Raw genomic sequence first — 14,790 nt, 5'->3', positions numbered from 1 at the left:
AATATCTACCTTCAAGCCCTATTCTGTCACTTGCTTGCTTGTAAACTTCAGAAAGTCACCCAATTATCTGAAACTCAGTTTTCTTGTGGCAAAACAAGGACGTGCTAGCTTTCCCACAGGGGTGTTGCTAATGTTAGACAAAATGATGGATCATAGTACACAGATGTAAGATATTATGAGAGCAATACCGCTTCCTCCTCCCCAATCTTACTAGCCTTTGGCTTATTCCAAAATTATCTAGTTCTTTTCTGGACTCTCCATCTCTAATTTGTAGAGTCATTTGTGTTTACCCTTTCTGAAAATTCTTATGGAAAGTGTTATTGAAAAACTCTAACTCCCAATAAGTTTTGTGTGTGAGTCTGTGAGGTCTTTTTACTTATCCCCTTCGCCTTTTCCACCCAGCCCCACATACCCTGCCCCTCCGACAGCTGTTAGTCTGTTCTCGAAGTGAATTTTTAAATACACATCTCAGGATTCCACTGATTGAAGGGACTGAACAGATTTTAGTAAATGCTTGATTTTCTTACAAGTGTTATCAGAGAAATTCTATTTGTTGCAGTGATATTCTGAATGTAAGTTATGAAGTTCTAAGTTTAAGTAAAACATTGTGTCAATTTCTTTCCTTCCTGCCTTGAAAATTACTTAGCCTTATGTATAGGACACTCAAAACTGTACAAGTTTCTTATAGGAATCACAATAAATCTATCAGAATTTCTACCCATTCATTTGATCACATATTCTGAGGAATATTATCAGACCTTCCTAGTTTTGAAAAAGAATCCAGGAGCCACATACCATTCTCTGGACCGGGTGCTGTAGAACAATTCACGTCCTTACCCGGTGGACCTGCTCCTTTGTCTGACTGGATCATCCTCCTGGCCCGAGCTTCTAGACGGAATTCAGGCCTAGGGAGTAGACGGCACACAGTTCGTTCCATCATGATTGTCTGTGAAGGTCTTAGTGCATGGGAATATATTTTCCACAGCATTTTTGGATATAGTTCAGGTGCTATTCTACACACTGGGATCCTCATGATAAAAAAATTCTTGTCCTGTGGCCTTTACTCTCTAACCATCACCAGCTGTGAAAAAGAGAAAACTAACTCCATAAAACACTCCCTCTACTCCCCCCTTTTTTTCACTAGTGATGTTTTATTTGTTTATTTCCCACCTCTTTACCTAATTGATTTTACCAATTCAGAGCTCAGATGAGCCTTCCTGGCCCAGCTACCCTCATGCCCTTTCCCCTCCCATTGTGCCCTATAGTTAGTTCTTCATGGCATCGATCACGGTTGCAAGAGCCATGTGTTACTGCTGAGGCCTACTCTTAGAGTTTATTTCCTATATTGCGTTAGGTAGGTTTAATTTCAATAAACAGAAACCCGAAATAATAGTGGCTTAACAGGATAGAAGTGTGTATCTTGCTCACATAAGGGTCAAGAGGCTGACAATCCAGGGCTGGTAGGGCAGCCTTGCTCTATGGAGTTCTCAGAGAATAGGCTCGTTCCACTTATCACTTCCCCACCCTGGGGTGTGGGGTGCTCATCCTCCTGCCCCAAAGTAGTGCCTGGGGCTCCAGCCATCGCTTCTACATCTTGGGTAACAGGACAGGGGAGGGCTTAAGGAAATGAGGGCAAGGGGAATATGCCCACTGCTCTTTGAGGAACTTTCCCACACTAAGTTGCCCTACACAATGAAAAATCATCTCCTGCTCTGTATAACCTTCAAATGCCCCACTGGACTTCCATGTTGCTAGAAGAAAACCTCTACAATTATCTGAGCCTAGAACTCAACTTTTCTTTACATATTCTATAAATACAAAGTATTTTTGCACAGTTTTAACACACGCTGAATATTCTGGACTACTACTACCACAACTGAGGGATTAATTTATTTTGTTTTGCTTGGACTCTATCAAGTTGCCCATCATTTCAGGAAATCATGTCATTGATGGCACAGTTTGCTGGGGCGGGGCGGGGGGGGCGGTTACCACTGCACACCACTCTATCTGCATCTGCATCTGCATTCAGAGCTGCTGCACCTGTGGTGGATTTTTTATAGGCGTAAACATGTGTTACTTCTTTGTATTTCAGGTATAGTGGTATCCCATATTTACATATTGAAACGTGCCATGTCTTATCAACTATACTTATTTAACTCTGCTATATATATATATATATATATGAATTTTTTTGAAGTTTTGTGTAGGCAAGTTTCTTAGTTCGGTTTCCCACAGAATCAGACACAGGATAAGGATTCTAGGGAGGGGGTTTGTTTGGAAAGTGATCTCGAGAAACACCAGTAGAAGCCCTGGCTGATGTGGCTCAGTGGTTAAGTGCCAGCCTGTGAATCAAAGGTTCACCAGTTTGATTCCCAGTCAGGGCACACGCCTGGGTTGTGGGCCAGTTCCCCAGTAGGGGATGCATGTGAGAGGCAACCACTCATTGAGTTCCTATCCCTCTCTTTCTCTCTCTCTTCCCCTCNCTCATCCTCCTGCCCCAAAGTAGTGCCTGGGGCTCCAGCCATCGCTTCTACATCTTGGGCAACAGGACAGGGGAGGGCTTAAGGAAATGAGGGCAAGGGGAATATGCCCACTGCTCTTTGAGGAACTTTCCCACACGAAGTTGCCCTACACAATGAAAAATCACCTCCTGCTCTGTATAACCTTCAAATGCCCCACTGGACTTCCACGTTGCTAGAAGAAAACCTCTATAATTATCTGAGCCTAGAACTCAACTTTTCTTTACATATTCTATAAATACAAAGTATTTTTGCACAGTTTTAATACATGCTGAATTTTCTGGACTACTACTACCACAACCGAAGGATTAATTTATTTTGTTTTGCCTGGACTCTATCAAGTTACCCATCATTTCAGGAAATCATGTCATTGATGGCACAGTTTGCTGGGGCGGGGCGGGGGGGGCGGTTACCACTGCACACCATTCTATCTGCGTCTGCATTCAGAGCTGCTACGCCTGTGGTGGATTTTTTATAGGCGTAAACATGTGTTACTTCTTTGTATCTTAGGTATAGTGGTGTCCCATATTTACGTATTGAAATGTGCAATGTCTTATCAACTACACTTATTTAATTCTGCTATATATATATATATATATATGAATTTTTTTGAAGTTTTGTGTAGGCAAGTTTCTTAGTTCGGTTTCCCACAGAATCAGACACAGGATAAGGATTCTAGGGAGGGGGTTTGTTTGGAAAGTGATCTCAAGAAACACCAGTAGAAGCCCTGGCTGATGTGGCTCAGTGGTTAAGTGCCAGCCTGTGAATCAAAGGTTCACCAGTTTGATTCCCAGTCAGGGCACACGCCTGGGTTGTGGGCCAGTTCCCCAGTAGGGGATGCATGTGAGAGGCAACCACTCATTGAGTTCCTATCCCTCTCTTTCTCTCTCTCTTCCCCTCTCTAAAAAATAAATAAATAATTTTTTTTAAAATAGAAGAAAGAAACACCAGTAGAGAAGTAGTGTATTGAGGCAGGGCAGAGGGAGAAAGCCAGGAAAAGTTTTATCAAGCAAGTAACTACTATGGGCAACTGGAGCTTAATCCCACGAGGAACAAGGAAGGAGGTGGGGGTAACTATACACCAGTGCTACCCGTCATTGGTTGAGGGCTGTTCCCAGGGAGCATTGCTTCTGGCACTTGCAGCCTGCTATGTGGGTACTTTCTGAGGGTCAGTGCAGGTGCTGGCCATTGGAGGTTGGCCCAGAGTGCGTCAAATTCGTAAGGACAGCAGCGACATGGGCAGGGCAGCATTTGTTACAATAGGATAATGCAGAATGAATCTGATAGGAGCATTTCTATCAGTAGAAATGCTGATAGAAGGAGCATTTCAAATCAGTAGTTAAAGACTGGGGTATTGAATCTGATATGATTTGAAAATCACTCTCCAGAATCTAGACAGATTGTGGGGTTGAGTCAGGGATGCTACCTTGAAAAAGACACCATTATTGTCTCTAAATTCTAAGACAGTGAGAAGAGCAACACAGAAAGTTGTTACAGAATTTTAGACAATTTTCCATACACATGCTTCTTAATACCACATGCTTTGCCATACTCATCACCCTTACCTGCCCAGCCCTCACTGAGTCAGGTTAAACGCTGCCTTTCCCTGTGTTCCAGTTTTTGAGCCTCTGCTCAATCATTTAGCACAACAATTGCATGTGTGATTCATCTTCCTTTCCAGAGGGGACTTCCAGGGGTAGAGGACAGAAAACTGAGCTGGAGCGTCTGCCCGACAGGCCCAAGTTGGAGCAAATGGGTGGGTCTGACTCCCAAGTCGTCATACTCATCAGGCAACCTTTTAAAACCTGTTGCCCAAAGGACATCTCAAAATCACACATCCCTGGTGGGGGCAGTACAGATTGCACAAGCCAGATGCTGTTTGTGCATCATTAGGTGGGCCACACTTCTCCCGTATTTAATGCCCAACTCCAGGGCCACACAGATGATTCACGTATTCTAAAAAGCCCATTTTGACTAGTTTCTCAGCCATAGAGGCATAAACAGTGATTTTCATCACCACAACTTGGGTGAATTCTGAAAACTGTGCCTGCCTGGTCAAACTCAGGTTTCTGTGATAAACTTGCTATGGACTGAAATTGTACCCACCCCATCCCCCAATCCATATGTACTGATAGATGCCTTACCCCCAATGTGATATCTGGAGATGGGGACTTAAGGGATTATTAGGGTGGGGCTCTCACCATGGCATTACTGACCTCCTAAGAGACACCAGAGCTTGCTGGGAAGGAGGCGGTCTGCAAGCCAGGAAGAGAGCCCTCGCTGGAACCGGACCATGCCGGCACCCTGATCTCAGACTTCCAGGCCCCAGAACTGTGAGAAAATACACTTCCGTTGCTTAAGCCACCCAATTCCTGGTATTTTGTTTCAGCAGCTGCAACTAAGACAAAAATTCATAGAAATGCCCAGAAAATGATTTTCCCTTCAGGTGGCTAAGAAAACTATAGTGATTTATTATCTTCAGAGCACTTACCATGCCTCACAGTTCTCTTCCTCATTAACCTGTTCAGTGTCCAGCCCCTGTGTGGGTCATGTTTGTAGATGGTCAGGGAGTGGACAGGTTGCTTGTCCTGTTCACTGCCGTGGCCTCAGCAGCTCTAAGAGTGCTCAGGTTGTAGCAAGCACTTGATATTCCCAGTTTTCACTGGGAAGGAGCAGAAAACAGGAGGCCAAGAAATGGAAGGAAAAGGCTGATGCCTCCCACAAGGAGTTCAAGAGAATCCTGAGAGGGGAGGCGGCCAGACTTGGGAGGCCTGTGCCCTTCCTCTCCCCCTCAGCCTGGTCACACTGATTTTGACCTTCTTCCCTATCAAACTTTGACGTAGCAGCTGAAGGAGACCTTCGATGTCATCAAAGGCAACCTTCATTTTACAGATGAGGAACTGGACCCTCCAAGAGGCATTCAGTGGCATCATCGAGCAGTAAAATCGCGTTTTCCTCCTTTGTTTCCATTAGTCCTGAAAGACGCCAGGTGCTGGCAGAAGACTGTGATGTCACAACCTTGCCTTCCTTTTCACGCCTTCTGCACCAGTTGCCTGAGACTTCCCTATTTCTGCTGTCTTGAGTACGAGAATTCTCGAGACTGTTAAGTTAAATACTGAACCACATGCAATTCTGGATGAACAGAAAGGACAGCCAGTTCCATGGTTAACTCAGAAGCTGTGTTAGTACCACTGACTCCTAAGGAGTTTATCCTAAACACTACTTAAAAACCATGAACTTTTAAAAACTGTAGTGATTGCTATTAAATGCTACACTCTCTACCCTTACTACACTTTTTCAAAATGACGCTATTAAACAAAACCTGAAAAGGACTTGAAAACTGAGAAATGGCCTGTAAAAAATGGCTGGTTTTCTCTGGGTCACAATTCTGATTAGGATTTGGACAAATGCTCAGTTTTATTTTATCTTCATGACAACTCATTATTCTATACTTTAAAAATAGCTTCTGAGAGCAAAACCCCTTTCAGAATCATAAAATTTCCCACATAAATTGGATTGCAGTGAAACTAAATCACTTAAATCCGATTGCCCACAACTGCATCTTTATTAAAAATGGACAGAGGGGCAGACACACAGACCGTGGGTAACCGAGGGTCATTCGGCAGCGTCCCTTACCTGCAAGACTGCAAACGTGGAATGGTGCTCCTACCCAGAGAAAAGCTTCGTAGGAAATACTGGTGAGCTATTAACTGCCAGTTGCCTCACTGTTCTAGAGAAAATCTCTGCACATCCTCTTTGATTTAATCCACAGAAGCCGAACCACTAAATTACTCACGGGCCTCCTGTCCCAGATCTTAAATATTCCTTAAACTGAAGAGTCGAGTAATTTCTATCATTTTCAACCTTCCCTTTAGTTTTTCACATAGTGTTTAGATGTCACTTTAGTATTTTCTCTCAAATTGCTGGCACAGAGTTAATAAAGATTAATATTTTTGTTGACTATTTCAGGGTAAAAGACACCTACAACAGAAGACGGCATTTTTATTTTAATGAAAAGAAAAACTGTGGAGGTACCTGAGAATAAGCTGACCTAGTAACCGTGATCATTTTCTCACGTGACACTGAGAAAGCAGTGATAGACTCTTGAGCCAATAATGAAGTCTGGAGTGGTTCCTTCTGAAAGGCCCCCTACGAAGGCCCTGTTGAGTGAACTTAATACTTAGCCCATTGTCTATCTCAGACTGGAGCTACTTCTTTATTTGAATATTTTATATTGCAGTGAGGGGGAGAACACCTGAAAGTAGGTATCACAAAAGAACAAGAGAAACGCTACTGCCAACGGCAAGGCACAGGGTGAAAAACAGCAATTAGAAGAGGGTTATCAATGTTGTATCCTAAACATTCCTATGGCTTTCCCCTGCTCTCCACAGTAGATGAAAACCCAAGCTGGGAATGTGATACACTTGTGAATGTTTTGAGCACAGCATATTTTATCAAAAGCACTTAATTTTACTAAAAGTTTTCATTTCCACTCATGTTTTACTTTCAAGTTCATGTGGAACTTTAATGCATAGTCCACATGAAACGACATCTCTGGCAGCTGTAGTAGAAAGAGCCCTGGGAAGTTCTAGGTCTGAGTCCCAGCTCTAACAGTGAGCAGATCACAGCCATGCCTTGTCTGCAAAACAGGGATGGGGGGGGGGGTGCGTCTGCCTCACGGCTGCTTCAAGCATTCATGTGACACTGTGCAAATTGCTGCACGAGACCTAGGTATTTCTATTCATAGACATGGGCCAGGAAGTTCACAGCTTTCCCCCAAGAAAAATGAAATTTTATTAATATGCTATTGGAAAGGTATAAATATACTATAAAAATCTAAAGTAACTGGGCAATTTCATTCATGACTCCAATAAAAGGATGAGTTGTATATATATAGTTTTTAAAGAATTGAACAGCCTACCAAGCATTTGACAATTTCTCAGTGGGTGCCAAGTGTTTCTGTCCATTTCCACAATTATGATAGGTTCCCTCTCTCTCTCTTTTCTTATACTTTTCTAAAATAACTTTTTAAAAAAGATTTTTATTTATTCATTTTTAGAAAGGGAAAGGAAGGAAAAAGAGAGACACATCAATGTGTGGTTGTCTCTTGTACCTCCCATAATGGGGACCTGATCTGCAACCCAGGAATGTGCTCTGACTGGGAATCGAACCGGCAACCCTTTGGTTCACGGGCCAGCACTCAATCCACCCAGTCACAGGCCCAGGGTCTCTCTCTTAAGGGGTCAAAGGCATTCAGCACATTTGTGTTTATAAGTCATATGTGGAATTAATGTGAAGTACATAACATAAACTAATCTTTAAGTGTTGGTCTCATCCCAAAGCACCAGGGAAATGGACAGGCTTCTTGAGAAGACGTTACAACAGGCGCATGATTAACTGAGGCCCAATATTTCTGCCAGAATATTTTAACTCCTCACTCTTCCCCTCCCTGAATCTGTCTCGGGGGCGGGGGGCGGGGAGAGGGAGAGAGGGGTGTAACTATCAAAATATGCCTTTTGTCTAAAGAAATAACTGATTTCTTTTAAGACCCTTGTTCTTGTGGGGAAAAAATGGGGACCAATGCAATAGTATAAACAATAAAATTAAAAAAGACCCTTATCCTCAGGTTATTAGGATCAGAAAGTTAAGCTTATACAGGGGGAAAGGGGAAGGATTTGCAGGAAATAGTATAAAGGACACATGGACAAAAACTAAGGGAGGTGGAAAAGGGAGGGAGGTGGGAAGCACTTGGGGGGGTGGGCCAGAATGGGAATAAAAAACAGAAAACTGTATTTGAACAATTAAATTTTAAAAAAACCCAAAAACTAAAAAAAAAAAAGTTAAGCTTATATTTATTCTAAAGAGAGATGTCTAAAATCCTAAAGGATCCTCTGAGGCCAATACAAAGAGGTATGGATTACAATGTAAGCAAAAATACTAAACCTGGATTTCTTTTAAATTTTTAGGCTGCCCTGTGCCATCTCTCTTGTAATCAAAACAACCTCATAAAGAGCTTTGTTGGGACTTCCGGCCAAGATGGAGGTGTAGGTGGAAACACTGTGCCTCCTCACACAACCAAGTTTAAAGACAACAAAGTTTTAGTAACAAAAATGCAGCCAAAACACAGAAAATTGAACTGGATGGAAGTCTGACAACAACGAACCAATCAGCTAGACCGGTAAGAGGGGCAGAGTCAGCGGCGGAGGGGAATTGGCCAGGAAAGATTAGCCAGACCAACCCAGGGGAGGCAGCTGGTGGAACCCAGGCGTGAGGTGGCAACAGCAGACCCAGTGGAGGCACAAGGCAGCTCGCTGACTGCAGTCACACATTTCCGCACAGATAAACCAAGCGAAGGAATAAGCAGTGAAACAGACTGTTCAGGCTAGGGCCCCAGTGATGGGAATTAGAGCCTGAAAGCACCAATTGGAAAGACTTTTGGGGTCGAGGTGCCGGGAGAGGCTCCCAGACTCACAGAGAGTTTGTTGGAGAGACCCACAGGGTCCTGGAGGGTGCACAGGCCCACACATCCAGGAGCTGGCACCACAGGGACCAGGTTTGCTCGAGGGAAGCAGCAGAGGGGACCGAAATCTGAGAGAGAGCAGAACAAACACCATTGCCCCTCTCTGACCCTGCCCCCATACACAGCGTCACAACCCGGCAACTGGGTCGCCCCACACTCGTGAACACCTAAGGCTCCACCCCTCATACGTAACAGGTGCGAACAGACCAAACATTATGACTCAAGAACAGCTCAAAGCCCCAGAGCCTAAAATTCTAAGTGACCAAGAGAGAGCCAACCTTTCAGGTGCACAGTTCAAAATATTGGTGATCAGGATGCTCACAGAACTGGTTGATTTTACTTACAAATCAGAGGAACAAATGAACGCTAAACTGATGGAAATGAAGGGAAATGCACAGGAAATCAATAGTGATGGAAAAGAAACTGGGACTCAAATCAAGGGAGTGGACCAGAAAGAAGAAAAAAATGACCAAACAGAAAAGTATGAAGAAACAAGAATTCAAAAAAAATGAGGAGAGGCTTAGGAACCTCCAGGACATCTTTAAACGTTCCAACATCCAAATTATAGGGGTACAAGAAGGGGAAGAGGAACAGCCATGAGTGGAAACTTATTTGAACAAATAATAAAGGAGAACTTCCCCAGTCTGGCAAAGGAAATAGACTTCCAGGAAATCCAGGGAGCTCAGAGAGTCCCAAAGAAGTTGGACCGAAGAAGGAACACACCAAGGCACATCATAATTACATTAGCCAAGATGAAAATGAAGGACAGAACTCTAGAAGCAGCAAGAGATAAGGGGACAGTCACCTACAAAGGAGTGCCCATCAGACTGTCAGCGGATTTCTCAAAAGAGACCTTACAAGCAAGAAGGGGCTGGAAAGAAGTATTCTAAGTCATGAAAGCCAAAGACCTAGATCCAAGATTGCTCTATCCAGCAAAGCTTTCATTTAGAATGGAAGGGCAGATAAAGTGCTTCTCAGATAAGGTCAAATTCAAGGAGTTCATCATCATCAAGCCCTTATTATATGAAATTAAAGGGACTTATATAAGAAGATAAAAATATGAATAGTGAAAGGACAGCAAACTCACAGTTATTAACAACCACACCTAAAACAAAAACAATTTAAGAGGACAGCTAGATCAGGAGTGGACCCATAAAAATGGGTTAGCAACAGGGGAGTGGGAGGAGGAAAAGGGGGAAAAGGTACAGAGAATAAGTAGCATAGACAGTAGGTAGAAAATAGACAGGGGGGAGGGCAAGAACAGTATGGGAAATACAGAATCTAAAGAACTTGTGACACATGGACATAAACTAAAGGGGGGGAATGGTGGGGGAAGGGGTGTGCAGGGTGGAGGGGAGTGAAGGGGGGGAATGAGAAAACTGTAATGGCATAATCAATAAAATATATTTTAAAAAACTACCTCATAAAGATCAATGCCTTTTATTATGAAAATTGCCATTACATTACAGCCAGCATTCCAAAACAATATTTTAATAAACATTTGTCTTGATTATAAAGTAGAGCAGAAACCATGATCCTTTTTCCAAATTAACATCTGCTGATGTTAGTAAATTAGGAGGATACTCCATACGCTCACCATTTGTGTAGATGAGATGAGGAAGAGCACCTATGTTATCAGAACAGCTACTAGTGTTATACAGTATAAACCAACCACTCACAATAGGACATAAAAAAAACAAACTCTACAACATTGAAGTGTCATAATACTTTTGAGACAGGAAAAGCCAAAGCTTGTTTCCTTTTTCTTCCCCTCTGTGAATTTAATGCGAGGTACAGGGAAGAGCCACAACACTAGGTAGGATGTAGGAGGGATGCAGTTCTTTGCTTCCCCGTCTCCTAGTCTCTTGTCCTGCTCCAAAACACAGCCTGCATGCAAAAGCTCTTCAGGCTCTCTCCACAGGCCTGGGACACAGCGTTTGCACACAAACAAATGAGGATCCATAGCAGTGCAGAGTCAGTATCTGAATTCCAGTGTAATCACTCTGAAGAACAAAATTCCTATGTTGTTTTTTTTCACTCAGGAGGCAGAATACTCCTATTTAGATGCATTCCGTGTTTGGGGTAGTGGTTTGCTGGTCACTATATCAAATGTCTCCCATGATGAACACCATGGTGGAAAAGCTTAGAAAAAGTTAAAACTGTTGAAAAGTTCTTTCCTCTCTCTCAGCAAAGAAACACGATGCACGCATGATTGCAAGGGATTCAGGAAGGCAGTGTGGTTACCGCAGTTTCAAGTACAATCTGCTCCTTGCAAAGGGGACTGGGGTAACTGCAGGCAAACCAGAAACTCGAAATTATCCATCATCTTCTATAATGTAAGAAACTATACTGAGAACTTTTCTTGCAATGTCATGAAGCTGGCATAACCTTTACTGTAGGAAGAGATATCCTCTTTTTTTCAAACAGTAGGTGTACAGTATTTTAAAAACTTATTGGCCAGGAACTGGNCAGGAAGGCAGTGTGGTTACCGCAGTTTCAAGTACAATCTGCTCCTTGCAAAGGGGTCTGGGGTAACTGCAGGCAAACCAGAAACTCCAAATTATCCATCATCTTCTATAATGTAAGAAACTATACTGAGAACTTTTCTTGCAATGTCATGAAGCTGGCATAACCTTTACTGTAGGAAGAGATATCCTCTTTTTTTCAAACAGTAGGTGTACAGTATTTTAAAAACTTATTATTGGCCAGGAACTGGTCAATTCTGATTTCTATGTCCTTTTCAACTCTCCCTTTAAACTGCAGGGTCTTTTCTTCTGGGTCTTTTCTTCTGGGCTCGTGGATATTATCATTAGTAAGGTTCAGAAAAAAAACACCAAAGTAACACAACATCCTAATTTCAAGACCATCCTTTTTTGCCACTACGGGAAGATGCCAGATGGTACTGTAACACTCTGTATAGATAATCCAGTTGTCAAGCTGTTATGCAACCTAGTTAAGCTTCTCACGCTGGATCTGATAATAACATGCCTGGAAAAAAAATTCAATACAATTTCAAATTTACTCTGAGAGAAATTATATAAACATAGCAGTGCACATAAGACTAAAGAAAGGAAATCCCTTATTAATTCTAATAGCCCAACAAAATCAGTTACTTTCTTTTTTCCTGTTTTCTTCCAGCCCCCTATCCAATGTCTTTACTGCCTAGTTTAATTAATAGATAAAATTTTGTACACTTTTCTCTAATTGTAAAACACACACACACAAAACTTTTTACAAGCTGCATAATATTCTTCACTAAGTAGAAATACTACAATTTGCTAAGCCACTATTAATTGGACATTTAGAGTATGCTGCTCATTATAAGGTACACAAATAACTGAAGTCGGAATCATCTAGTGTGTTCGGTAAGCACACAGATTAAGCATCCTTTCAGACCTAATGAATCGGAACTTCCGGGAATGCACTTTTAAGCAGCATCCCCAGGTGATTCTGCAAGTATCCAGGCCTGGGAGCCACTGGCACTACAAAGAGCACTTCATCCAAATCATACAGAATGTTTTCCATTCTTTAATAAGAACAAGTCTCCAGAAGTAGGACGACGCAAACTCCACAAACAATTTGGGTGTTTTTGATAACAATGTTAATAACAACTGTTTTCCAAAAGGGTAACTTAAATTTATTTTAATCCATTATGAGCAATATGCAAATAATATTGATTTCACTATAACCCCACCAGCACTGGTTAAATTCTAAAACATTTTTGTCAATTTAGCAGGCACAATATGACATAGTTTAAATCTGCAGTACTATTATATTCAATGAGGTTGAGCATCTTCTTACATATAAAGGTACTAACTAAGTTTCCTCCTAGGTGATATGTTTAGAGATGCTCTTCAATAAACATAAGTAGTTAGCAAGTCATTGGTGGTATTTTCCTTTCCCAGGACCCTTTTTCAGTTTATTTATTTAATAAAAATGGTATTTACTTTGAAAAGTTTAAAAATTAACCCAAACCATAAAACTGACATTAAATTCTAGGTTTTTTCTCATTTTAACTTGTCTGTCTTTCCTTCTCTCTTCCTTTTTTTGTATTTAACCCTAAAGAGCCTGTAATTTGCAAGGTGAGTGATTCCACCCTGATTTCACTCTCCTTCCAAAATTCTTAATGAGCTATTCCAATACTTTGACCATTTATTATATAAACCTCTTTTCCATTTGTGTCTGGCTTTTCCATTTTCACATGTGAAAGTTTTATCATAATAATGTCTACATGGGGGCTATCCTTTCCATTTACTGAATAGTTATTTGTCTATTCCTGTGACAGTAACATACTACCTTAATTATTATAATTCTAACCTGGCAGAGTGCGTCTATTTTCCCTCTCTTTTTTCAGAAGTGTTTTTAGCATTTTCTATCTGTTGCTCTTCCAATAAACTTCAGAATGACTCTACCATAGTTCAAGAAAAACTGAAGTGACTGTCAACAACCCCCAGAGGGCACCCAGATCAGAGAACCTCATTTGTAATCTATTGGTTACAGTAAATACATGAAGAAAAAAGAAGATGCAATTCATATTCATTCTATTCACACTGCCTTCTGAGTTGCCATCTTAGTACCACTAAATAGCTCCATTTTTAATACTTTTTTTTGACACTAAGAATTCTTTGTTTCTTTCCTAGTTACATTTATATGGATGGTCTACACTTATAGGCATCTGTAATAATTTGAATGATCAATTTATAGAGAATATTGAGTGGTAAATAATTTGCTTTATGCATAATAATTAACTGATTGGTACTTTAATATATTATATTTTACAATATTAATAATATGTGCTCTAAAAGTACTTAAAATGTTTGCATTAAACTTTTATAAAGAAGAAAAGTAGCTAGTGACAGGTTTATATTACGGTAAATGAAGGACAGATTTCAAGATAACAAACAGTAAGTAATACCTACACTTACCTTCAAGGTGGTGAACATTATGCCCTGCTCCCCATGCTGAAGATACGGGTCCATCAGATCCTCAATGAGATGGACCTCAGAGCCCAAATTCCTAATCCTGCCCAGGATAAAAGATACTGAGTTATTTATACTTATGTAAACATCCTTCTTTAAAATCTGTTTGAAGGGAAAAAAATAGCTCAACGAAGAGGTAATGCCACAGTTAAATGGGTTAATAAAAATAGATTTTTTTCTAGTGGAAGAACATATTCCTGTCATCAATTCAAAAAAAGCAAAAGAAACCCTGGCTGGTACAGCTCAGTGGACTGGTTTGCAGGTTAGATTCCCAGTCAAGACACATGCCTGTGTTGTGGGCCAAGCCCCCAGTTGGGGGCGCACAAGAGGCAGCCACATATTGATGTTTCTCTCCCTTACCCTCCATGTAAAAATAAATAAAATCTTTAAAAAAAAAGCAAAAGGCATACATGTTAAAATAAATAGTCACTAATATTAAAGTCGGAAAGATTGATCACCTGGCCCGCAGCACCACGTATAAGAAAACAGGAAACAAGTCATCCATGGACCATAAGAAGTCTTCCTGCAGTGACGCCAGGACACTCTGTGAGATCTCTTCGAACGTCTGCTGGATGACTTTAAGTTTGTCTGATGGAGTAAATGTTGTGCTGTTGGGGGAAAAAAAGGACAAAAAGATACCTTATAATCTTCTTAATAGAGCCATTTGATAGTAATTTTTGAACGAATACTCTCCTGGGGTACATGTGCCATAAACTGGATACATCAGGCATAATGAATTGCTGGAAGGGATCACCTTTATGACCCTATGGTT

General features: G+C 41.3%; 2 protein-coding genes and 2 long non-coding RNA genes across 12 annotated transcripts in view; 1 reads left to right on the top strand and 3 right to left on the bottom strand.

The window, feature by feature from the left end:
• The window catches only part of MPP4 (MAGUK p55 scaffold protein 4), a 46,373-nt gene extending 40,115 nt beyond the window's left edge, over positions 1-6,258 (bottom strand). For 2 of the 6 annotated variants that reach the window (XM_037043602.1, XM_037043603.1), the window contains exons 1-2: positions 1,429-1,566; positions 796-905 (exon numbers count right to left, since the gene is read on the bottom strand). In XM_037043602.1, coding sequence (XP_036899497.1) covers positions 796-905; positions 1,429-1,430 — 112 coding nt within the window. In that variant the 5' untranslated portion in view covers positions 1,431-1,566. Of the gene's footprint in view, positions 1-795; positions 906-1,428; positions 1,567-5,010; positions 5,182-6,155 lie in introns of those variants that run through there. The other 4 variants (XM_037043606.1, XM_037043605.1, XM_037043607.1 and 1 more) reach the window with 4 other exon arrangements.
• A 2,096-nt stretch (positions 6,259-8,354) lies between these two features.
• LOC118985232 (uncharacterized) lies at positions 8,355-11,494 on the bottom strand. Its single transcript, XR_005066078.1, has 2 exons — positions 10,460-11,494; positions 8,355-8,521 (listed from the first exon to the last, which is right to left on the bottom strand). It is a non-coding gene; the product is annotated as an uncharacterized LOC118985232 (long non-coding RNA).
• LOC118985231 (uncharacterized) lies at positions 11,107-11,983 on the top strand. Its single transcript, XR_005066077.1, has 3 exons — positions 11,107-11,273; positions 11,467-11,469; positions 11,520-11,983. It is a non-coding gene; the product is annotated as an uncharacterized LOC118985231 (long non-coding RNA).
• ALS2 (alsin Rho guanine nucleotide exchange factor ALS2) overlaps positions 11,780-14,790 on the bottom strand; it is a 73,459-nt gene continuing 70,448 nt past the window's right edge. For all 4 annotated transcript variants that reach the window (XM_037043595.1, XM_037043597.1, XM_037043598.1 and 1 more), the window contains 3 exons: positions 14,477-14,626; positions 13,965-14,061; positions 11,780-12,027 (listed from right to left, as the gene is read on the bottom strand). In XM_037043595.1, coding sequence (XP_036899490.1) covers positions 11,989-12,027; positions 13,965-14,061; positions 14,477-14,626 — 286 coding nt within the window. In that variant the 3' untranslated portion in view covers positions 11,780-11,988. The remainder of the gene's footprint in view (positions 12,028-13,964; positions 14,062-14,476; positions 14,627-14,790) is intronic.

Source organism: Sturnira hondurensis, unplaced genomic scaffold (assembly GCF_014824575.4).
Source record: "Sturnira hondurensis isolate 20B ecotype Veracruz unplaced genomic scaffold, ASM1482457v3 Scaffold0004136, whole genome shotgun sequence".
NCBI lineage: Eukaryota > Metazoa > Chordata > Mammalia > Chiroptera > Phyllostomidae > Sturnira > Sturnira hondurensis.
Note: the sequence above shows the minus strand (reverse complement) of the source record. Positions and strands in the feature narration are given on the sequence as shown.